Below are 19,886 nucleotides of genomic sequence, written 5' to 3'. Positions count from 1 at the left end.
ACCTACGGGAAGTCCGTACACCTAGAATAAAAAAAATTTAGAAATTCGTACATCGTTCTTGATATTGTGATCGTAATTCTCGGCAGCAGAGTACCTCAAATGTCGGGGAGTCGGGAATCTTTCAGCTTTTCTCCCTGTGTACACATGCCGTTTCTTTCATTTTTATACCTAATCTGATTCCTAGGAAACGTTAGTGGGAGGAAAGAATCGAAGCTTTACTCCAATCCAAGAGGCAGAAAAAGAACGGTATCGCTTCTTTCTGCTATTTAGGAGATACGAGAAGAAATAAGAAGGTGATGGAGAAGGGCGTCGGCGATAAAGGTGACGTAGGGCGTCGCGACGTCCGTCAAAACGCGCCGGTTGGTCTTTCAAGAGAGGATCCTGGCTCCTTTCCTATCATTTTCTTTTTCTCACTCTTGTTCTCGTACTTGGCCTTCTCTCTCTCCAGCCCCTATGCTCTATGGGTTTCGTCGAAGAGAGAATCTTCCACCCCCTCCGTGTTTCCCTCGACCACTTTCCTTTCGTGTCTCTCGGCTGAAACGAGCGAAATGCTTCTCTCAGGATCAAGGAAGAGCGCAGACTCCAAACGGCACCGGCGACCCCCGTGAATGGCGACCCTCACAAACCAATCGTATTCCCGTTTCCATCCCTCTTCGCTGCCGGAGGAGACTCCAACGGGAGTTTCCCTCCGCGCAACCCTGTCGACGTCGTTACTGTTACCCGACCTGCCCCTCGTCGTCTTCCCCTTGCCACGTCTCCACCCTTCGAAACGCTAGCTAGCTCGACGATGATCCGACGTTTTCCAGCTTAAGGATGGTGTTTTCGCGTTTTAAACGCGATCTGGGTTTTTAAAGCGACTCGAAGAAAAATCTTCGACTCTAGTCAAGGATTTATCTGGAAATATAAAATAAATAGATACGTTATTGTTGCGTTAAATCATCGAGGATATCTTAAAAATGAAATTAATTCGTAATTAACGTTTACAGTTCGATTCCATGTCGCGTACCCTCGCTACCTACCCTACGATTCATTGACTTCAGTGGCATATTCAGGGGTCTGAATGTACGATCGTTCGGGCGTCTACGTGAGAAGGGATGGTTGCGCTTAACGCGACCGTTTATCGTCCGTTATGTAATGGAAACGTTGCCGCGTTAGCCGAACATATTATTCGAATCTTGATCGACACGACGGGGCACGGTGACCGGCTACGATTTGCAATTATTGTCGACACCGTTATCGACGCGCACCTGTCGTGTTGCTTCGCTGATAGCCGACGCGAGACTTAACGCACTGTGTCAGTCACGTGACGGACTTGTGCGCGCGTGTCCAAGAGACATCCGTCTGTCGAGACCATGCAATTCCCAAGGAATCCTTCTTTCTGTTCCACCATACGTATCTTCTGACGTCCCAAATGTCGCGAGGCGTAATAATAGAAACTGCTGGACCCAACTGTTTCGCGGTAATACCTTCATATAACTTTCCATCGATTCCATTGTTCTATAAAATTTATTAACCAGAAATAGCTGATCACGGAGTAGTTAAGACACCATACGGTGTATTTTTGGCGGTATTCATCTGGAAAAATCAGTCCACACGATTTTCTGCTACGAAAGAAAAGGAACACGCCGGCGAGTTATTCGCGTTTCTTCGTGTTCGGACGTAAAGTACACCGATGCGTTTGTATAGGTATTCGAGCGCGGAGAACGGGCGCAAACGGTGTATCGGGGACGATATCGGAACGGGGCTTCCGGGCAAAGAAACATAAAGAAAGCGGGGGGCGCGCCTCCGGGACAAAACAGCTGACGCCATGGCTGCCGCCAACCTCGTTCCTCCACCTCCTCCACAACCTCCCCCCCTGCTCCGTTTCCTACCCGTCTTTTCCTTCTTCTCTCTCCTCTTGTTTCTTTTTTCTCAGCTGCGCTTTCCTTCTTTTCCGCCGTCGTGCCGCCCGAGGGATTTAAAAACAATTCGGTAAATTGCATCCCGGTCCGGAGAGAAACGGAGAAATCGGGCTGAAAGAAGACTGGTTGGGTAGAGGTTGGTAGAATGGGGAACAGGATGTGGGAGGGTGGCGAGGGAGTTGCAGTCAGTATCGTCGTTGCACCGGCGTGATATCGCCCCGGATCCTTTCTGCCACGAAAGTAATTAATGCCGGCAAAGATACGCGGACTGAGCTAAATTCTTTCCACCCCCGCCTAACAACGTTCACGAAAGAACGGCCATCGTTAAAAATCCCGCGGCACTTTTTAGATCGGGGAAAACGGACGTGGAGGGATCCTTGTGAGTTCCGGCGCGCCACGATCAGGACCGAAGATAGCGGCGCGGAACATTGATAAAGTGTCCATACTATTTGTACTGGCGGCCTGTCGGAAATAAATAGCCTTCGAGGTTTTCTTCGCCCGCGCTACCCGGCGAAAAACTTGCTCCTCGTTGGTGGTAGTTAAAAATCGTCGAATTCCAACCGGCAAAATAATCCGGCAACCATTACGGAGCACGATCTATTTTCTATCCCGGTGACAACTCGAGACAAAAGGAGGTTCGCGTAGGAGAGCTGTTTCTGTTAGTTTCAATTTTCTGAAAAATATAAACAATATAGGCCGTGTAATGGATGTAGTAATTACATACAGAATTTGTTTACATGTACTTGCTATAATCGATGCTTAAAATGCTGGAGAACTCTCGAACGATTAGCTGCCACGATCTATTAATATTAAGATCTATTTTCATTATGCTGCGACAAAGAAATGGCTCGAGCTGACGTAATTTTATTTCGTTGGGGCTTAAACGTTATTACGCGCGAATAAATGCACGAAAGCAGAGGCGAGGCGAATTGATTGGCGGCTGGGCCTAAGCCGAGCCGTAAGAATGCAGCGTCGGCGAGGCCTTTGTGTCTCGCGTTTTAACAAGCCACGGTGCATAAATTAATCCAGAAGCCCGATATCGTTTGATTCGCCGCTGTGCCGCCATGTCCGTCCAAGTGCACCCACCTCTCCCTCTATTTCTCCCTTTTCCTCTCTTCCCGTCTGCGTGGCTACGTACTTACCCTCCCTACCGATTATACTGCTTACCTGCCAATACACGGTACACTTCGTATGTAATACCTCGCGTACGTGTATGCACCTTATGCACCCGCCTCGATATACACTTTTTATGGCCGTCGTGCCGTACTACTTCCAATGGTAGTCTTTCTCTTTCTTTTTCTTTGATGTCTCGGTCGCCGTCCTCGCGAAACGCCGTTATTTTCGCTATATGTCGCGTATAACTTTTGATACGAAATCGCCAGATTTAAAGCTAAAAAATGGCGGAAGATTACTAGGAAATTATTCAATGATAGATTTGTTGAAGCATAGGAATCGTTAGATATCATATAATAATCAAAAGTTATTTCTAAATTTACCGAATGAAACTGAACGACATCAGAAGTTTATCCTTTCCGTATACGTATAGAACCCAGAAATAGAAATGGAAATTGCGTCGCATTTTACAGAATCCTTTCGATAATGCCGGAATAGGTTCTAAGGTTATGTTTGTTTGGTTCTCGTTAAATATTCATTAGTATATTTGTCGCCATTGATAAAAGCTTTTATTTATTCAACAATTGAAGAAAATGTTTGTACGGAGTTCTTTTTTAATATTCCTTCTTATTCATAGCCAACTGCTTTACTTCTTGTCGGCTTACCATATAGCACACCGTTCTATTGTCAACATGATTGAATATAGGAAATATAAAAAGAATTCAATACACATACCGTTTATTCGATTTTTTCAAGTTAATTGCCGCGTTCAATAATGCATTAATTCAAAAAGAAAAAAATCAGTAGCTTACCCGCGATATTGTCACAATTCCTCAACCTTCTTCTACCATTTGTACCCAAGTATTCATAAATTTCAATTAATTTAGCGAGTTGAACACGTATTCCTCGTACACGTAATCGCTGGCAACGAATAACGTGAACGAGCCGCGTTAGTTCACACAGCTACCGATATGCGGCGCTTCGACTGTATCAGCGAGTAGTTACCCTGAGCCTCGCTAGTTGGCAGCACAGGCAAGGCGCGATTCGGTTGTATTACGTATAGAAACGTGAAAAATTCGTTAATTGTTTGAATAATTAGTGCGTAGTGTCGTTGATGGCCACTAGTTAATTAATCGACAATCGCGAAGAACTTGCGGACAGTTAGGCTGACAGTCGGGATCAGACAACTTTCACAGATAGTTGTTATCTGCATGTAACGCAATGTAAGTATATACGTAAACACGCCATTCATGGAACATAGCACGTAGCAAGTCAAAATTTTACGATAAGCGTACGACGTTTCTACAGCGTCATTTTGCCGATCGGATAAATATCGACGCTCGACGAGCTCGTAAAAACGCAACTAATAGAGCATAATCGTGTTTTATGTATTTTTATGGGCAATTCGTAATCGAATCCCTTGGGCGATCTCGTCCCTACCATTCTGTACCCATAACACCCCCCCCCCTACCACTCCTGAGCGGCTCTTCGTCATCGTTGCGCCGCTGCGCGGCCGATTGGTCGTCCCTTTGAAATATAAACACAGTGCATTTGCATGTTTTCCGGATTTAATTAGCTCCGATGCGATTATTAATTGCCCGCGGCCACGGGAATGGTCGCGCGTCGATACGTCTACCTCGCCTCCCCCCTACCGCCTTGTATTTACAATTTTCGTTCGTAAATAACAAACCGTGGCGACGCCGCGGGTCGGATTTTAACGAGGGAATTAATAATTCGGCAGAAAGAGGGTGACGGGCGGAGGGTGGGAAGCGGGGAGCGGTGGTGGGGAATGGACGTGGCAGGGCCGGAGAGGGAAGGCAGCAGGGCGAATTCAAGCGAGCATGCACAGGGAGAAAAGTAACGACCATAATCGCGTGGCTGGAGGTTTAATGGCGACGGATTGACCGCGTACCAAGGTGGCCGCTGATAAGTCGAGTCAGTTGCAAATGGAGCTTTTCTGTGCGTTACTTCGGACGATCGTTAGCGGAGATGGAAGATAGCGCGTTGGTTTCACAAGGGAACGTAATGGTTTGACGAAGAAAATTCGTTCAGGGCGTAAGGCACTGGACGTGTATATGCGGTTTATTTGTAATTTCAGATTTGACCTCCAACCGCGTTGCGTAATGTACAAATGTCGATCTACTTTTATTCTTTACATAATTCGTCTTTCTTTTTGGTTTATTTATATCGCGAATTTTAAATTGCTCTTTCGAATTTAAATCGTGTTTCTCCGGACTACAGCGACTACGAAAAGTATTTACAGAGTATTGTATTTATCGTAACGTTTATATATCAATTAATTGGTATGTGTATATATCCAAGTGCATATATTAAATCTCATATCACCTAGTAATACTCTCATATGATTATGATAGTGATATGTAACGAATGACAAAAAGATTCTTCGTTGAGGAAGGAAAGTTAAAGAAGTTAAGGAAAATGAGAATATGTACAAATATCTGTCATGGCCAGCGCGAGTGAAGGATATAGGAACGTTCATATTTACGAATAATTGTACGAGGATGTCTCCTCGATTGTTCGATCAAAATTGTGTAATTTATGATAGCTAAGTAACTGGAAAATCCAGTGATCCAGGGTTTTGCGTCTTGGTCAGAGCAGAGTTGACGTGTTTTAGTTGTTCGCCCGTGCACGTCGAGCGGCGAGTAGTTTTGTTTTTTGGCTGTAATTCAAGTCGGCGTGCAGGGTCAGTCTACCGGGACCAGTGAGATAGTTTATCATCATTTAGTCCTCCCGACCTGCCGCAACATTTTAAATCTCTCCTATCTCGGCCGTGTGTCGCGCTGGCCGAGGACATATGCTTCGCTATACGCGCGAGCACGTCAGCTTTCGAGCCTGTCCATGCGCTCAAGGAAAGATTCTTCCTATCTCTCGCCTATCGTGAATTAGTTTTTGCACTCGAAACTTGTTTGGACGCGTGATTACGTCACGATAAAGATTTTTTAACGTCAACCAACTAACTGGAAAAAATAATAAAAGTCAATGTCTCGTTTCTCTTAAAGGTTCTCTTTTTCTTTTTCATCTTTCTCGTTCATCTGCTCTTCTACCAAATAGTGCAAATCGAACAGTCGAACGAGCGATCGATATATGGCTCAGAGAGAAGAGAATGAGATCTTTCCTAAGAACAAGCAGGCATAAGAGCGTTTCATTTTAAAAGTATCGAGGCTACTCTCGCGTCCATCGCAAATTCTCCCGTTCCGTTTCCACGTAACATTAATTCCAGAGCAAAAGCAAGAGGAAAGCGTCTCGACGATCGGTATATACACGAGATATAGACGCGAACCGGTGCACCGAGTGGAGAAGGAGCGCGGTCCGGAGGGGGAGGAAATTGAGGGGTCTGGGAAAGGGGACGTCAAGCGCCGTCGATTCGCCCTGAATTTACGCTAAGTGCACCGCTGTTGCAGCGACGGGACCGGTAATTCGGAGAACGTGGTCCCGGGGTCCCGGGGGCGGGTCGTAGGTCGGCAGGCAGAGTGCCAGAAAGAGAGGAGAGAATCGTAGTCGGGAACAGGGCACACGGGTGGTGCGGTTTGCTCGGGCTTTGCGTCCTCCATCGTCCGATTTCCGACCTCCTCCACCTCCTCCCTCTCGGCCTCCTCTTTCTCTCGCTGCGTTTCCACCTTCTGGCTGCACATGCACACAGATTCGGCATTGTAGCGCTAATTAAACCAGCGCGTGTCACGAGTCACGGGCTGACATCACTCCGTGATTCCTGACCACCTCCGACCGCCCAACCACCCACTACTACCTCGCCTCTACCTTCTGTGTTCCGTTCAGCCCCACGTTCTCCATTTCCCTTCCGTCCCTTTCGGTCTTCTCCTCCTATCTCATTCTCTTTCTATCCTCCTCCCTCGTGTTCTCTGCTACTCCGTATTCATCCCTCTCTCCCTCCACCTCTCTACCGCGCCACGCCGCGACTGGCTTTTGGCTGCCATCGATCAAACGGCCTCCGCTGCGGGCTGCGTTTATAACTCGAACAATCGGACGTGAATACGGATAGGGAAGGCCGACGAGGATCCGTCGAGAATTTCCCTCGACCTGTTTTCTTCCGTCGACGCGACGATAATTCACCCTTTCGTTTGTTGTTTCAATGGAGGCTAGCGAATTCGACTTCGATCTTCTTCTCGTCTCGCGAATTCGGAATAGACACGGTCAACATAGGTCTCCGCGGAGAACGTAAAAATAGCCGAATTTCGAGGTCCGAAGAACGAATGTACGTATGTATTTTGAAACGCAAGGGACACCTTCGCGAGGCATGACGAAGCGCTCCGTGGAAATTTTCCCAACAAATTCCAGGCTTCTTCTATTTGTGTACTCCCAGGAGCGAATCCTAAAAATGGATCTATGCTTTCGTCAGGGATAGCCTATTATTACGCTCCTTATTACGTTCCCTATTTTAAGACCAGCGTTTCTTCTTCAAATTCCACGGACTTTCGGTTTATTATGTCTGCTGACGTATTTCTCTCAACGAAATGCTTCGTCTGTCTTCGTTTCCATATCGATCTGGAAACTTTTCCCAGGACATATAACAGCCATAGCGAATAACGATAATCGATTCAACGCTGTAGACTGATCGGGGCATTATTTAAAGGAACTAATAAACCACGTTTTGCAAGGTGCTTTTATTTCCGTTTGAGACCGTTCCGTGGTGTTTAAAAATTCAGCCTACGGCTGCTCGAATCGGCTGGCAAAGGGTGACGGGGAACGCGCGACGACCGCGCTAAGTGGCAACGTAAATTCGAGCGTCCTGGAACGAAAGAGTGTTAATTGTGGATTTGCGTTTTATGGAGGAAGTCGCGGAAGCGGAGTGTGTTCGCGAGTGGCCGCGCGCAACACCGCAGCTCGGTGCTCTCACCTGTCTCCGTTGAGTTACGTTAACACCTTTGTTCGATGTTATCGCCGGTGACCAGGTTCCTTCGGACCCGTTTCCATTACGCGTTTAATGGTAATCGCGCGTTCGCGCGACACACCGTGGCCCGTAGCTGCGTTTGTCAGCCGCGCCTACGTGCGAGACCCCGATCTGTACGCGCCTACGTGTTCTCCGTGATCTGAAACGCGCGTTTTCTATCCCGGTCCCACTTCTCCTCGGCTTATCTTTATTCCTCTTAATAACGTCCATTCGATTCGGCGCGCGTGTCACGCTATCGCATCCCTATCAAACTTGTTTCGTTTTCGTCTCGCCGTCCGTTTATACCATCCCTTTATGACGATTGTCCATCTTGATGGTCTTGAGAGAATATCAAAGCGTTGTGGATTGTTCTGAGGAGACTCGTGAAATTATTCTTTTATGATTACATACGAACTTTGTTAGTATATTGCTAGAAAGTGGTTTTGTTAATAACATAATATTTTAATCGTATAATATTATTTGAATAACGCGGATTTACAAAGAAGAGTGCTTATAGTTAATTCAGTATCCTCTTCATAGTTAACTCATAATATACAGATAGTACTTGTCTGTATATACTTAATTGAACACAGATCAGATGCAGGAGAGTCTAGAAGAGATCTATATCGTTCTCTGTAGTTAGAATATCCTGTGTTGTGTTTGTTCCTCTTCACTCTTTTTTTTTTTTTAATATTTATTCACGTTTCCGTAACAGACTGTGTAAGTAGCTTTGCTTAAAAATCACAAAACACGGGGAACTTGAAATTGTGGCGGCACTCGACAACACAAATACCGCCACTCGATACTAACTAGTAACGGACGACGGTAGCGCAGTGGTTAGCGCCTTAGGTTACGAACGTTCGGATCCCGGGATCGAATCCCGGCGACCGAAGTCCGATTTTTCTTCCACGAGTCATAAATAGGGAGAAAAATACAGCAGTACCCCCAACAGCAGCGGCATCTACAACCAGCAGCAACTAATACCATGGACCACACACACATGCACAGCCACCTCAACTGGTGACCCCGACGTGATATGATCGACTTCGAAACAGAGGTGTGACTGTGATAGCGCTAGAGAGACTTCAAGCCGCGAACCTACGACTGTGGAAAACTGGGCCTCTACCGCTACGACGAACACGAAAACGACGACGACGCGCACCGTAGCGACGAGTATCCACCGCCACATCGAAGATCTCGTGNGACGACGGTAGCGCAGTGGTTAGCGCCTTAGGTTACGAACGTTCGGATCCCGGGATCGAATCCCGGCGACCGAAGTCCGATTTTTCTTCCACGAGTCATAAATAGGGAGAAAAATACAGCAGTACCCCCAACAGCAGCGGCATCTACAACCAGCAGCAACTAATACCATGGACCACACACACATACACACCCACCTCAAAATGTTTCAACATATCTTAACAATGAGAAGACACTAGGTAGGGCATTTTAACTAAAGAGGGCAGTACATAAGTTTGGAAGAAAATGTGGACTTAGTTTCTCAGTAACCAACTGGCGAAAGACGGGAATTCGGAGTTTGAAAGAGCAGTCATTCGCGAAAAACTAATAAGCAAAACCTACCGCTGGGATAGTTTTCAGATATCATGCGGCATTCGTGGATCGTTGAAATGGCAAGTAATTGAATTAGCAGGTGAGTGGGAATCGCGCGCGTTAGAAAGAAGGAAGCGCGAAGGGTAATCGTCCGTCCGGCGGTGGCGAGGGTGTGTTTGTCACGGTCAGGTGGAGAACGGCGGAGACGAAGAGCGGTAGCGTCGAGATAGTGAAAATCGCGCAGCATGCTGCTTAAAATTAATTACTATACTGGCCGGTCAGTGAAGTCGTCCGGCTTGTCCGACAGCCGGCCGTCCCGTAGCAGCGCAACCCACCGGCCATTACAAACTGCGTCCTGTTTATCAATTTGAATTCGAAAGACGAGCCGAGAGAAGACGAGTCCGCGGCCCCGCAACAAATTACGTTTATCGGGCGTCATTAATCACCCGGCGTCTCGAACATCTGCGAACGTCCCTCTCCCCTTTCTCTCTCTCTCTCTCTCCGTGTGTTTCTCCACCTCCTCCGCCTCCAGCTCTGCCACCTCCCCCCGGGAGAGAAAGACACCGACTACGCGAAACGGAAAATACAAGCCGTGGTTCGCCTCTGGCGTCGTGGAAAATTCTGATCGCTTTATCGCGGTGATCTTCCATTCTATACGAAGAACAACTCGATAACGGTGGAAGCCTGCTGGATTAGGAGTTATCGTGTATGTTCTTTCGTCTTCTTCCCCTTCACTCTGATTTATTCGAAGATACTTAACGGTTAGAGAAAAGATACTAACTACTCTACGTAATTTATCATAGTGCTATCGGTGACACGTGACAAATGAAAAGTTCATTGGGTCTAGTGGGAAGAAGGGACACGAGGATTATAGATTCGTTCAATTTGGCGCTACATATAGTACAGGTGTTAAGTGTACTTCCTGGTCGAGTGGTTGAATTGTTATGAAATTTTCAATCTATTTATGAATACGAAAGGAATGAAGTTCTTTGTAATTAGCAATTGAACATATCTAATATTAAAGACTAAGAGCTAAAGCTTCTCGGTTGAAAGTCAGTTTCTCGGTCTTCCGAGGTTGGATGCGCCTCAACAGATGTAAAGTCGTCGCAATGTTACAACGACGAATTATTGAAAAATAATTTTTATCTCGATACATTCACCGATTCATGTGTGGATTACCCTTAAACGAAGAGTCTCGAGAGCACGGACGAGAAAGATCGAGGATAGCTATTCCGAGTAAATTTCATGCCGGTAGCACGTAGGTGGGTGGTACGGGCTGACATTAAGGTTAGATTGAAGTTACCGGAAGAAAGAGAAAAATGTAGAGGAACATGGTCACAGGAAGAGAAAGGCCGAAAGTGAAAGAGAAGAATAAAGAGAAACGAGCGAGGAGAGTTACAGGCGGCGGCAAGAGGAGAGCAGGTGCAAACTTGGCCTGTCAGGAAGTCGCTTACAGCTCGAGGACAAAAGCTTCCCGAGGGACTCGTGCACGCCTGGAAGCAAGACTAGGGACGAAGCTCGGTCTCGGATAGAGAAGATGCCAGCGTGGAAGAAGGTTGAAGGTGGCGGCGCGAGCTGGGATGGGGCCAGCCTAACTGTGAAATAACAGGGTGGCCTCCTCAACCCTCGTTTCAAGAGGATGCGAGTCTCATACGTCACTTCCTTACGGAGAAAGAGGGCGGCGTCTCAGAGTGGAAGTAGGTTATATTGATTTATTTATATCGAGGACGCAACCTCAATACGATGGGGTTTTTGGGAATGTATCTATATCCGGCCTATAACCTCGTCTATGTTTTCTATGGTCGAGATGGATCCTGCCGTTACGTTATGCCCTTTTAGATGTTTATCTATACCGATCCCTAGGATGGACGTCGCATCCACGTTTAATTCGCATACACAGTTAATATACAGTTGATAGCAAGCAATCGTAAGAACTGAAAAGACACTTATATGTTGCGTTTTATTTTCGCGCGATGCTGGTCGAAGATTAACGAACGGGTCAAGTAACCCTCAGCCAAGCGAGATTCCAAACGAATTACAAAACCGATGACAGACTACCGAATGGAGTAACACGATGCACGAGGCTGACTCATAAAAAGAGAGCAGAATTGTAATTGAGAATATCCGTGCGATTGGCCAGCGAAAAAGTTCAACGAACCATCCGCTGAAACTGGAAGCACGACACTCGTTAACGCAGATGAATCAGTGGCGGACAGCGGGGGACCCGATACCGATGAGAGATCCATGGACGCGCTGCTCGAATTACATTCCAATTTACAATCGTCGAGCGTGTGATAGTCTGTAAAAATAAACCGGGACCGTGGTGAGAGACGCGTTCGCGCGGAACGTATCAGACTTCGGGTCCTGACTTTTCGTCTCCGGTTAAGACGGCGACAAAGATGAAGAAGACGGTCGTCGAATCATCCACCTCTCCTCCAATTCGGCCCTCCTCGATTCCTGACTCTCCTCCCCTCCGATCTTTCTATCTCATTCACTCCGGGTTTCATCTGCTACACACGACTCGACCGCGTGGCATGACTGTCGCTAACACGCGAACCCCGAAGTTAACCCGCAATTTAGCCGCAGAGCGATCGTTCAAAAGAGACGTCTCACTTGATGCCACTTAACGAATCCCCCGCTCGGCCCGACTCGTGCTCCGTTTCCAGATGCGACGATTGCTCTCCTCAGAACACGGAATCGGCCGTGATTAAAGTTTCAGGGGCGGAATAATTCATGATGCGGTTCGAGCGCTTCAATGAATTCGAATCGTCGCTTTCGTGTGTCTGCCATGGACTTTCCCTCCGGATTCAATTATCAGCTCGTGACTATCGCGTCTATATGAAAGATTCGATTAATAGGACGAATTACGTTTGCTGGTAAACTGTTAAAAAATTGATCGTCATCAAACGAGATGAATACCGGAAAACGGACAAATAGAATGGAATTCGTGGCATCCTTTTATAGAGCATCGCAGACATTCTCGGACGTCTTTGAAAATTCCCACGATAAATCACGGTTACGGAGTTGACGGGGTGACGCGTATGATTACACCCTGTCTCTTAGCGGCTATAAATTTCTTCACGGCCGCTTCACCTCCACTCTAGGATCCTACAGGTATTCCCGGAGTCCCGTTTCATCGACGACTTCGGGGATAACTGTGACGCACGGTCTGCCAGTGTTTAATGGGTCGGCAACGCTGGCGACCGACTCCGAATAATCCTGATGTATCGTTTATTCGCTCGTTCCTCCTTCCAGCGTAGAAAGGCAGGATTCCATCGACGTGAAGCAGTCATTTTCGCTTTCTCCGAAGGATCTCGAGCTGTTCTCCACTTCGTTCCTTCTCCACCCATATACTTCTACCTGCCTGAAGCGTCTTTCCTCTCGTGATACCGTCCTCGTCTCTGTTATTCCAAAATATTATTTCACTATCGTTTGTCACACGAGCATCTTCGAGAAATTCGTTCGAATTCGTCGTCTTTCGATGCACGTTGATCCGTGAGTTAGGCGTCATCGAATCTCTAATCTCCTCGTCATTAACGTGAATCCAGCTGTCCCCCGAGCCAGGGATAATCATTACTTTCGAATCACTGGTTCGGCCCTGTCATTTGGCTAGGCTACAAATTAACACGACTAACCATAACCGTAACGTCGGGTTAAACGCACCTTCTCCTCGGGCCGTAGAATTAGAATCCCAGCTCCGTTTTTTAGTCCGCTAAACCTTTCCAAAAGAGAGAGACTTTTACTTTTCGTAGTGGCAGCATAAATCACCGGTCAAATTCTATATTTTTCACGCAAGTTTTAGTTTTTCATCGCATTATCAGGAGCCGAAAGACGGTGGTGCAGTCGATTTGTTTAATTAAGTGTCATGGATAATAAAACGATTCGTTATTTCGGTCCGTGGTTCAGACACACGAAGGAGGACATCTAATATCGGCGCGCTTGGTCCGCAGCTTCCGAAGCAATTTTCTGCTTTTCAAGAATATAATTTTCGCCGGGGGATGGTCGGCTATATTTCCGTAGATAAGACTGTAGCTCCGGCGGATCCGGCGGCCGCCCGGGCGAGACCCTACTCTCTCGTGTGAAATTACTTCGCTCCGCGGCTTACTCTTATCCCCCGGTGCCACCCTTTCTTACCGTGTATCCTCATTCAGCTGGGATCTCCCTGGAAATAAAGTAGATACCTTTCCTATTTTCGCATCCGGAAAATTGCAATACCTTGGCTACGAAACTCGTTCTTGTCCGCCTTATAAATCAGTCTCGCGGCCTCCCGTTTGCCACGTTAATCGGTTCGTGATTCGATCATTTCTCCTTTCGTAGTTCCTGATTATTTTCGTCGTATGTATTTACGTCGCTGCTGAGTGCTTTGATTTATCATCGTACCCTCGATGTCACGAAGGAAAGAAGAAGAAAAAAGAAGAAACGGATATAGGAGAAGAATTTTTTCGAACACGCGACCGTCAACGTTGATATTAATCGACGATAATTTAATCGTGAAATACGGAATATCTGGCGTTTCGGTATCGCCAGTGCATCTGTCGTAGCCGGCGCGACGTTGCGAGGATTCGTTCGATACATTCCGGTAGGCGGTGAACCCGTTTGAGCGAGTACCGGCTCTTAACGCAACAAGCTCTCCTCGCGCGTTTATCTAATTATTATAATTGTGCGATTATTCTTGGTCGAACGAGCCGCGGCAGGGGTGAGATCGCATGCCGACCAGTGAAGCCGGGAAAAAGAAAGGAAAAAAGTAACGGGATATATATGGAGCAGCACGCGATAGAATCTGCCCGGTCGAAGTCGTGATCGTTCGCATCACGAATTCTTTGCGCCCTTTGTGTATCGAGACTCGGCGCATTCTTTCCACGCGCACATATTGCTCTCCGCCTTTTTACGTATCCGTGTAATAACTGTTCCTCTGTTGAACTTTTACTACAGAGCCACATTTATTTTTGTATCACCAAGAGCAACTCCTCTTTCGATGGTCGACAGAGTTTTTATGTTTGCCTATGTATTTGCAGGAATTTATGTGTTTCATTAAACTCTCGAGCGGCGACTCTCTCGGTGATTCGACTCGTTTCTGATATCGTTCACACGATGCAAATTCGATTCGTACTCCGATCGGTGTTCGCTCACGGTCATCGATTACGTGACCGTGCGGTTCTAATGCAGCGTTTTCAGAAAAGAACCGGTCGAGGGCGATTTTGTTTGATACCAGGTGATATTGAGAAGGCAGTGATTAACGGTGAATCGATTTTTTTCTTTGCTTCAGGTAAATGGTGTCCGCGTAGGGAATGGAGTTCGCCGCCGGACGCGCAGCGAGCGGCGAGCGACGCGCGTCGTGGCGTTCTTTACTCTTCCGTCTTCCTCGGTAGCCCCGGTAAGTTTTACCAACTTCTCTCTTCTCACTTCTCTTCTGAAACTTTTCACCCTTCTCTAAATTGAATATCCCGGGCGAAATATGGGCCGGCCTGGTTTTCTTTGGTCGCGTACTCTCCGGCGTTCTAGCCGAACTCCTGTGGAAATTTTCAGCCGCTCGTACGTTACCCTTAATTAAACGGCACTCTGGCTGTTTAACGTCCCCGTGGAGTACTAGCATTAATCGTCGCGATTAGGCTCGTGATTTCGCGCGTAGTATATTTATCAGGTACTCGTCGGGTATTTCCACCCTCTCATCGAAAGCTACTGGACTGGACGATGTTTACGAGGAACCTGAATAGTCTCGTTCCTAATCCTCCGAATAAATTTCCACGAAGGAAGCACCGAAGAGGAGACGAAGAAACAAGCGTAAAAAGGAACGAAACGGGAGCGAGAGTGTCTGAAATACGCATGCAGACACGGTGTGCAGTGAGAACGCGAGCGATATACGCGGCCGTCAGTGGGAGGAGCGCAATCGTTCGCGGCATAAACAAGTTTTAATCGTGCCTCGGGCATTCGCCGCGTTGAATAAATATTGATATCGGGTGACGCGACGGCCAATCAGAATCGGGGCTTATAAAGCAAGCCGCTTACACCTCCGCCTGTCTATCCATGCTGCGACGCGTACACACGCGCGCGCGTCCCCTGTTCCATCTCGACGTGTTACAACATCGCTGCCTATCGACGATATACTCAGGCACGAAATATCCAGAGATAGAAAACGAAAAATATATTATATATGCTCCGAGACGCGAAAGAGGGGATTGATTTCTTGAATATTGCTCGTGTGTGTCTCGTTAGTCTCGTTTTGCTACCGGTGGGTCGCGATCGCAGTGGCGCGATGATGTCGAGCATCGATACCTATCGATGCCCGTCCAATTCTCGCGGAAACGATCGTCAAGCTGTCCATCTTCGATTTCTCCTTTAATTAAATTACGCGGCCGCCAAGGAGGACCTCGATAAGGGGACGTAAATCACTTTCAGCCGATAACTAATCGAACGATTCCAAACGAAAGACGTCCAGGCTCGTCGTGGAAGACAGGAGTATCGCGCATGCGCCCGCGAACACCGCCGCTTCCCTCTTTTCTCTCCCTATCGCGTTCCTCTTTATCTCGGGCCCTCTCTTCCTCTTCGTTCGAAGGAACGGAGAGAATATGAGCGAATGCCAGAGGTAGAGAGAAGCTTGGCGAGTTGGCGCGACGCGACGGGGAGAAACCCGGAGAGAGGGAATGAGAGAGACGGTATAAGAGATCCCGGGTGTGAGAACGGCAAGGAATCGGCGATGGGTTTGGGGGGGGAGGGGGGAAAGGGACGTAGAATCTGGGAGGACGAAGAAGACAGACAGAGGGTAAGCGAAGGTGAAAGAGAGAGGTCCACGAGGCGTCTCCATGGCAACGAGGCGAGGCGGGAATGCGACGGTAACCATGGCAGCCGCGGGTTCCTCTCTCGGACCGACCTGTCTGTCCCTCTTTCTGCTCCCTCTTCCTCTTCGTTCGCCTCTCTCATATGGACCTCTTCCTTCCGCCCACGGACTGAGCCACGAGCACACCGACGGATTCGCAAAGAGAGAAGGTGGAGCAGTGGACGCGGGATCTGCGCTCTCGAGAAAGCTTCTGGCTTCTTCGTTTTGCTCTTTTCGCGATCTTTTCTTCTATACGACGACAATTGCGATAGCAATAGCACCGTTTTATCGTGCCGGTTAAACCGAGATATCGACGCGACGGATAAATACGCGAGGTAGCGGAGGCCGATCCAGCTTTAATTGTAATTGCGGTGTAGAGCGCGGAACTTTGAAATACTTTGAATACATGCAGGCAACTTTGATGGACAGCTGGTAGAGAACGTTAAACAAAAAGGGGGATAAATAATGGTGTAGCTCATCGGTAATCAAACAAACTAGTTGAAGAAAGAACGATAGGTACATATATTTAGTTTATCGTGTTTGCTGTACAATCGGACGAGTTCCATACTTCCACACCTTCTTGGTCGATTGATGAAAGTATACAAAGGTTTAGAATTATTATTGCGCGTTTTCTCTTCGTCCATTGAGTTTCGTACGGTATCCATTCGTTAAAACGTCAGCCTGTTCCGCGGCGGTGCGTTAATATTGTCGTTTAAAAAGCGCTACGGGAGCCGCATTAATTAATCGAAATACGGAAACGGGGGATAAATTTTATCTCGGCCGCGCAGCTCGACTGTTAATAATGAATCGTTAATGCTAATTTTTGATTTATGCGTTCATAATCTTTCCCCCCGACGCGTCTCTCCGCGGCTAGATCGCACTGGGCCGCGCACGTTTTTGAATGCAACCGATATCGGTGACTGAATTAAACGACCGGCCGGAAGCGTGGGATAAATTTTGTTGCAGGATGCACCGGTTATTAATAATGACTATTTCCTAGCAGCTCGTTAATAGAACCGCAGCAACGATTGCAATTTACGCGTCCCATCCCGCACTCGGTTGCATGAAATTTTCGAATCGCTGTTTCCACCCCTCGTAATTTCAAATCGACTCTTTTGTAGCGTTCGAGCTGTAAATTTCTCGGAATCGCAGTCGCCTGGTAAAACGTAGTTGAAGCTAATGGAGAAGTTGTCGGTAAATTCGCGAAAGTCTCGCTAGACACTTTGAATTTCTACTCTTGAAGACGAACGTGGACGACCGTTGAAACAGCGTGATGGCGGTGCGTGCGAGCGTTCAAGCGCACGTAGTTCAGAAGCTATCGACATTCTTCGACACGAAAACGTGGTTCGCCGTTTAACCAGCCGCGTGAAAGATCCCAGTCGTAGACCAACTTCGCAAGCCTGATTATGTATGACTGCCGAGAAATCGCGGGATTCCAGGCGTCGCTTAACTCTCGATACGTGGACCCTTCCGCGCACGAGAATCGAGTTTCCGCGTCTGCATTATCCCCGATTATATATTTTTACCGCCTCATTCATTACGGGCCGGACGGACAGTTCGCTCTGTGGTCTCTGCCCAATGCGTCGATGTCCACTGTTATTTTCAGTTTCAGTAAAATTACAGCTCGCCTTCAAACGCAACTATTTTCGCTCGTTCGATCCAGCCGACGATAACGTTTGCAACGTGTTCTTAATTTTCGTTAATACCGTCGACCGAGCCAACAGGGATTAGCGCGCGGAAACAGCGACAAACTTGTTTCGCGACCTCGTTCTAATTTCTTCTCTACTCCTTCGCCACGCGTTTCGCAGATTTTTCGTTAAGATATCTGACGTCAATCGCGTGTACTTTGTTTATCTTGATGAGGATAGAGACTTTTCAACGGACAATAACGTTCGAAACATCTGGAGAAAATAGATCGGTCTACGTTTCAACGAAAGACACGAGGTTACACGAATCCTCTCCTTTTTTCTTTCGTTCGTTCGTCAAACGAGAAAACTTTATCACTCCGCTTTGGTTACTCGAAGTGGGTCGCGCCTGTCGCCGACAAATTTAAGAGACGTTTAAATTTTCCTTCGTTCCGAAATAAATACGGCCGAGAAAGAAACGGCCTCAGTTTCGCCCCACTCGGCGGAATTTCAGTGTCGGCGAGCGAATAAATTACCACGCGGTCGCGTCTGACAAATTCGTCGAGGTTCCGTCGAAAAGCTACTTGACCGCTCGTTCACGAGAGATCTCGTTACTGTCCTAGCGGGTGTGCTGGGGGTTGGTCGAGAGGTATAAGGGACTCGAGGGTGGGGCGGCCAGAGAAGAAGAGCGAGTCGGGACGGAATTCTCTCTGTTTGGTTTTTCGTGGATCGCATATCAACCCCCTCGGCGTCCCCTTCGCCGCCTCGCAGGAACGGTGCTCTAGGCTAACCCTCTCCTCCTTCGCCACCCTCGGTCCACGCTGGTGCAATGGTACACGACATGGCTCCCTTTTCCGCCGAGTGTAACGTAATGTAAGGGTTGCGCCCGCGTCGACGGTGTTTTGGGGTGAGAGAGTTTAAAACCCCTCGGGGCTTGAGGTCCAGGCCGGTTAGATTTATCGGATGTTTTGGTTGGCGGCCATTGTTAGCCGACCTCTCTCCACTCTCTTTTCCTCTTTCAAACTTCTCTGCGGCCAGTGGCGTAGTCGATTCAATAGCAAGTCGTTTTTTCGTCTTTTTCCTGAGGCACTCGAAGGCCCATCGAGCGCGACCGGATATCGAGATTTTGCCGCGGTAATAACGCCAAGAACGTGCCGCTGTTTCGTGTTTGTCTTGCAGTGGAAACGCAACATATATATTCCCCGTTTTTTCTCGACTCTATTCGATGGTTCTCGAGTCATTTTCATAGCGCACGGAATACTCTAACGAAGATGAAATTTATCGTCTATACGTAGTATATGCAGTTCGTTGATAGACATGGAAGTTACGCTATTGTACCGTGCTTGGCGCGCAAACAGTCGTTCCAGTAGGATTTCTCGGTAACGCCAATCTCCAGCAACCCCTCCGCTATTCCGCAGCACGGTGGTTTGAACGATGTTGGAGCTCACGGTCCGCGACCCTTCGCTCCAACCCTCGTAACCGCACTTCTCTTTGCCCATTCTAACCGGTACATCGCGATTCGCCCGAGAAAACCGTGGAACACTGTCTCGCTCGGTGATCGATGCGGTCTTATAATTAGCTCGCCTTAAAAGCGAGCTTCCACCGTTCTAATTGCAGACTCGAACTCCCTTTGTATTACCACTACGTTGCTTAAACGGTGTGTCCGTGAAATCTGCCAGAAACCAGCTTGAATTTCCCCATCTGTCGATGCGTTGCCGATGAACGATTGAAACGTTCGGCGTGGAAACATCGTTCGGTCATTGCGAATTCGTCATCCTGGTCAGAGTTTTCGCGGAAAGGAGTTAGCAAGGAGCGGGTTCGTACAATAGCCGAGAATCAGGCTTCGCGAAGAAACGACGGAGGACAGAGAGGGAAGGCAGGGTTTCTCCGGCGAGGCCGCACAGGGCCACCTCGTGTTCTTCGATTAGCAGGAGACCGACCCGACCATGACCTCTCTCCTCTCCTTTCCTCGTCCG

General features: G+C 47.8%; 1 protein-coding gene across 5 annotated transcripts in view; it reads left to right on the top strand.

Moving 5' to 3' along the window:
• Positions 1-19,886, top strand: part of LOC122567954 (homeobox protein homothorax) — a 499,979-nt gene that overhangs the window by 257,537 nt on the left and 222,556 nt on the right. For 4 of the 5 annotated variants that reach the window (XM_043727144.1, XM_043727142.1, XM_043727143.1 and 1 more), the window contains one exon: positions 14,738-14,845. The exons of the other annotated variant lie outside the window; for it this stretch is intronic. In XM_043727144.1, coding sequence (XP_043583079.1) covers positions 14,738-14,845 — 108 coding nt within the window. The remainder of the gene's footprint in view (positions 1-14,737; positions 14,846-19,886) is intronic. 5 annotated transcript variants of the gene reach the window in all.

Source organism: Bombus pyrosoma, linkage group LG5, assembly GCF_014825855.1.
Source record: "Bombus pyrosoma isolate SC7728 linkage group LG5, ASM1482585v1, whole genome shotgun sequence".
Classification (NCBI taxonomy): Eukaryota; Metazoa; Arthropoda; class Insecta; order Hymenoptera; family Apidae; genus Bombus; species Bombus pyrosoma.
The sequence above is the reverse complement of the archived record's forward strand: the minus strand, read 5'-3'. Positions and strand labels throughout refer to the sequence as shown.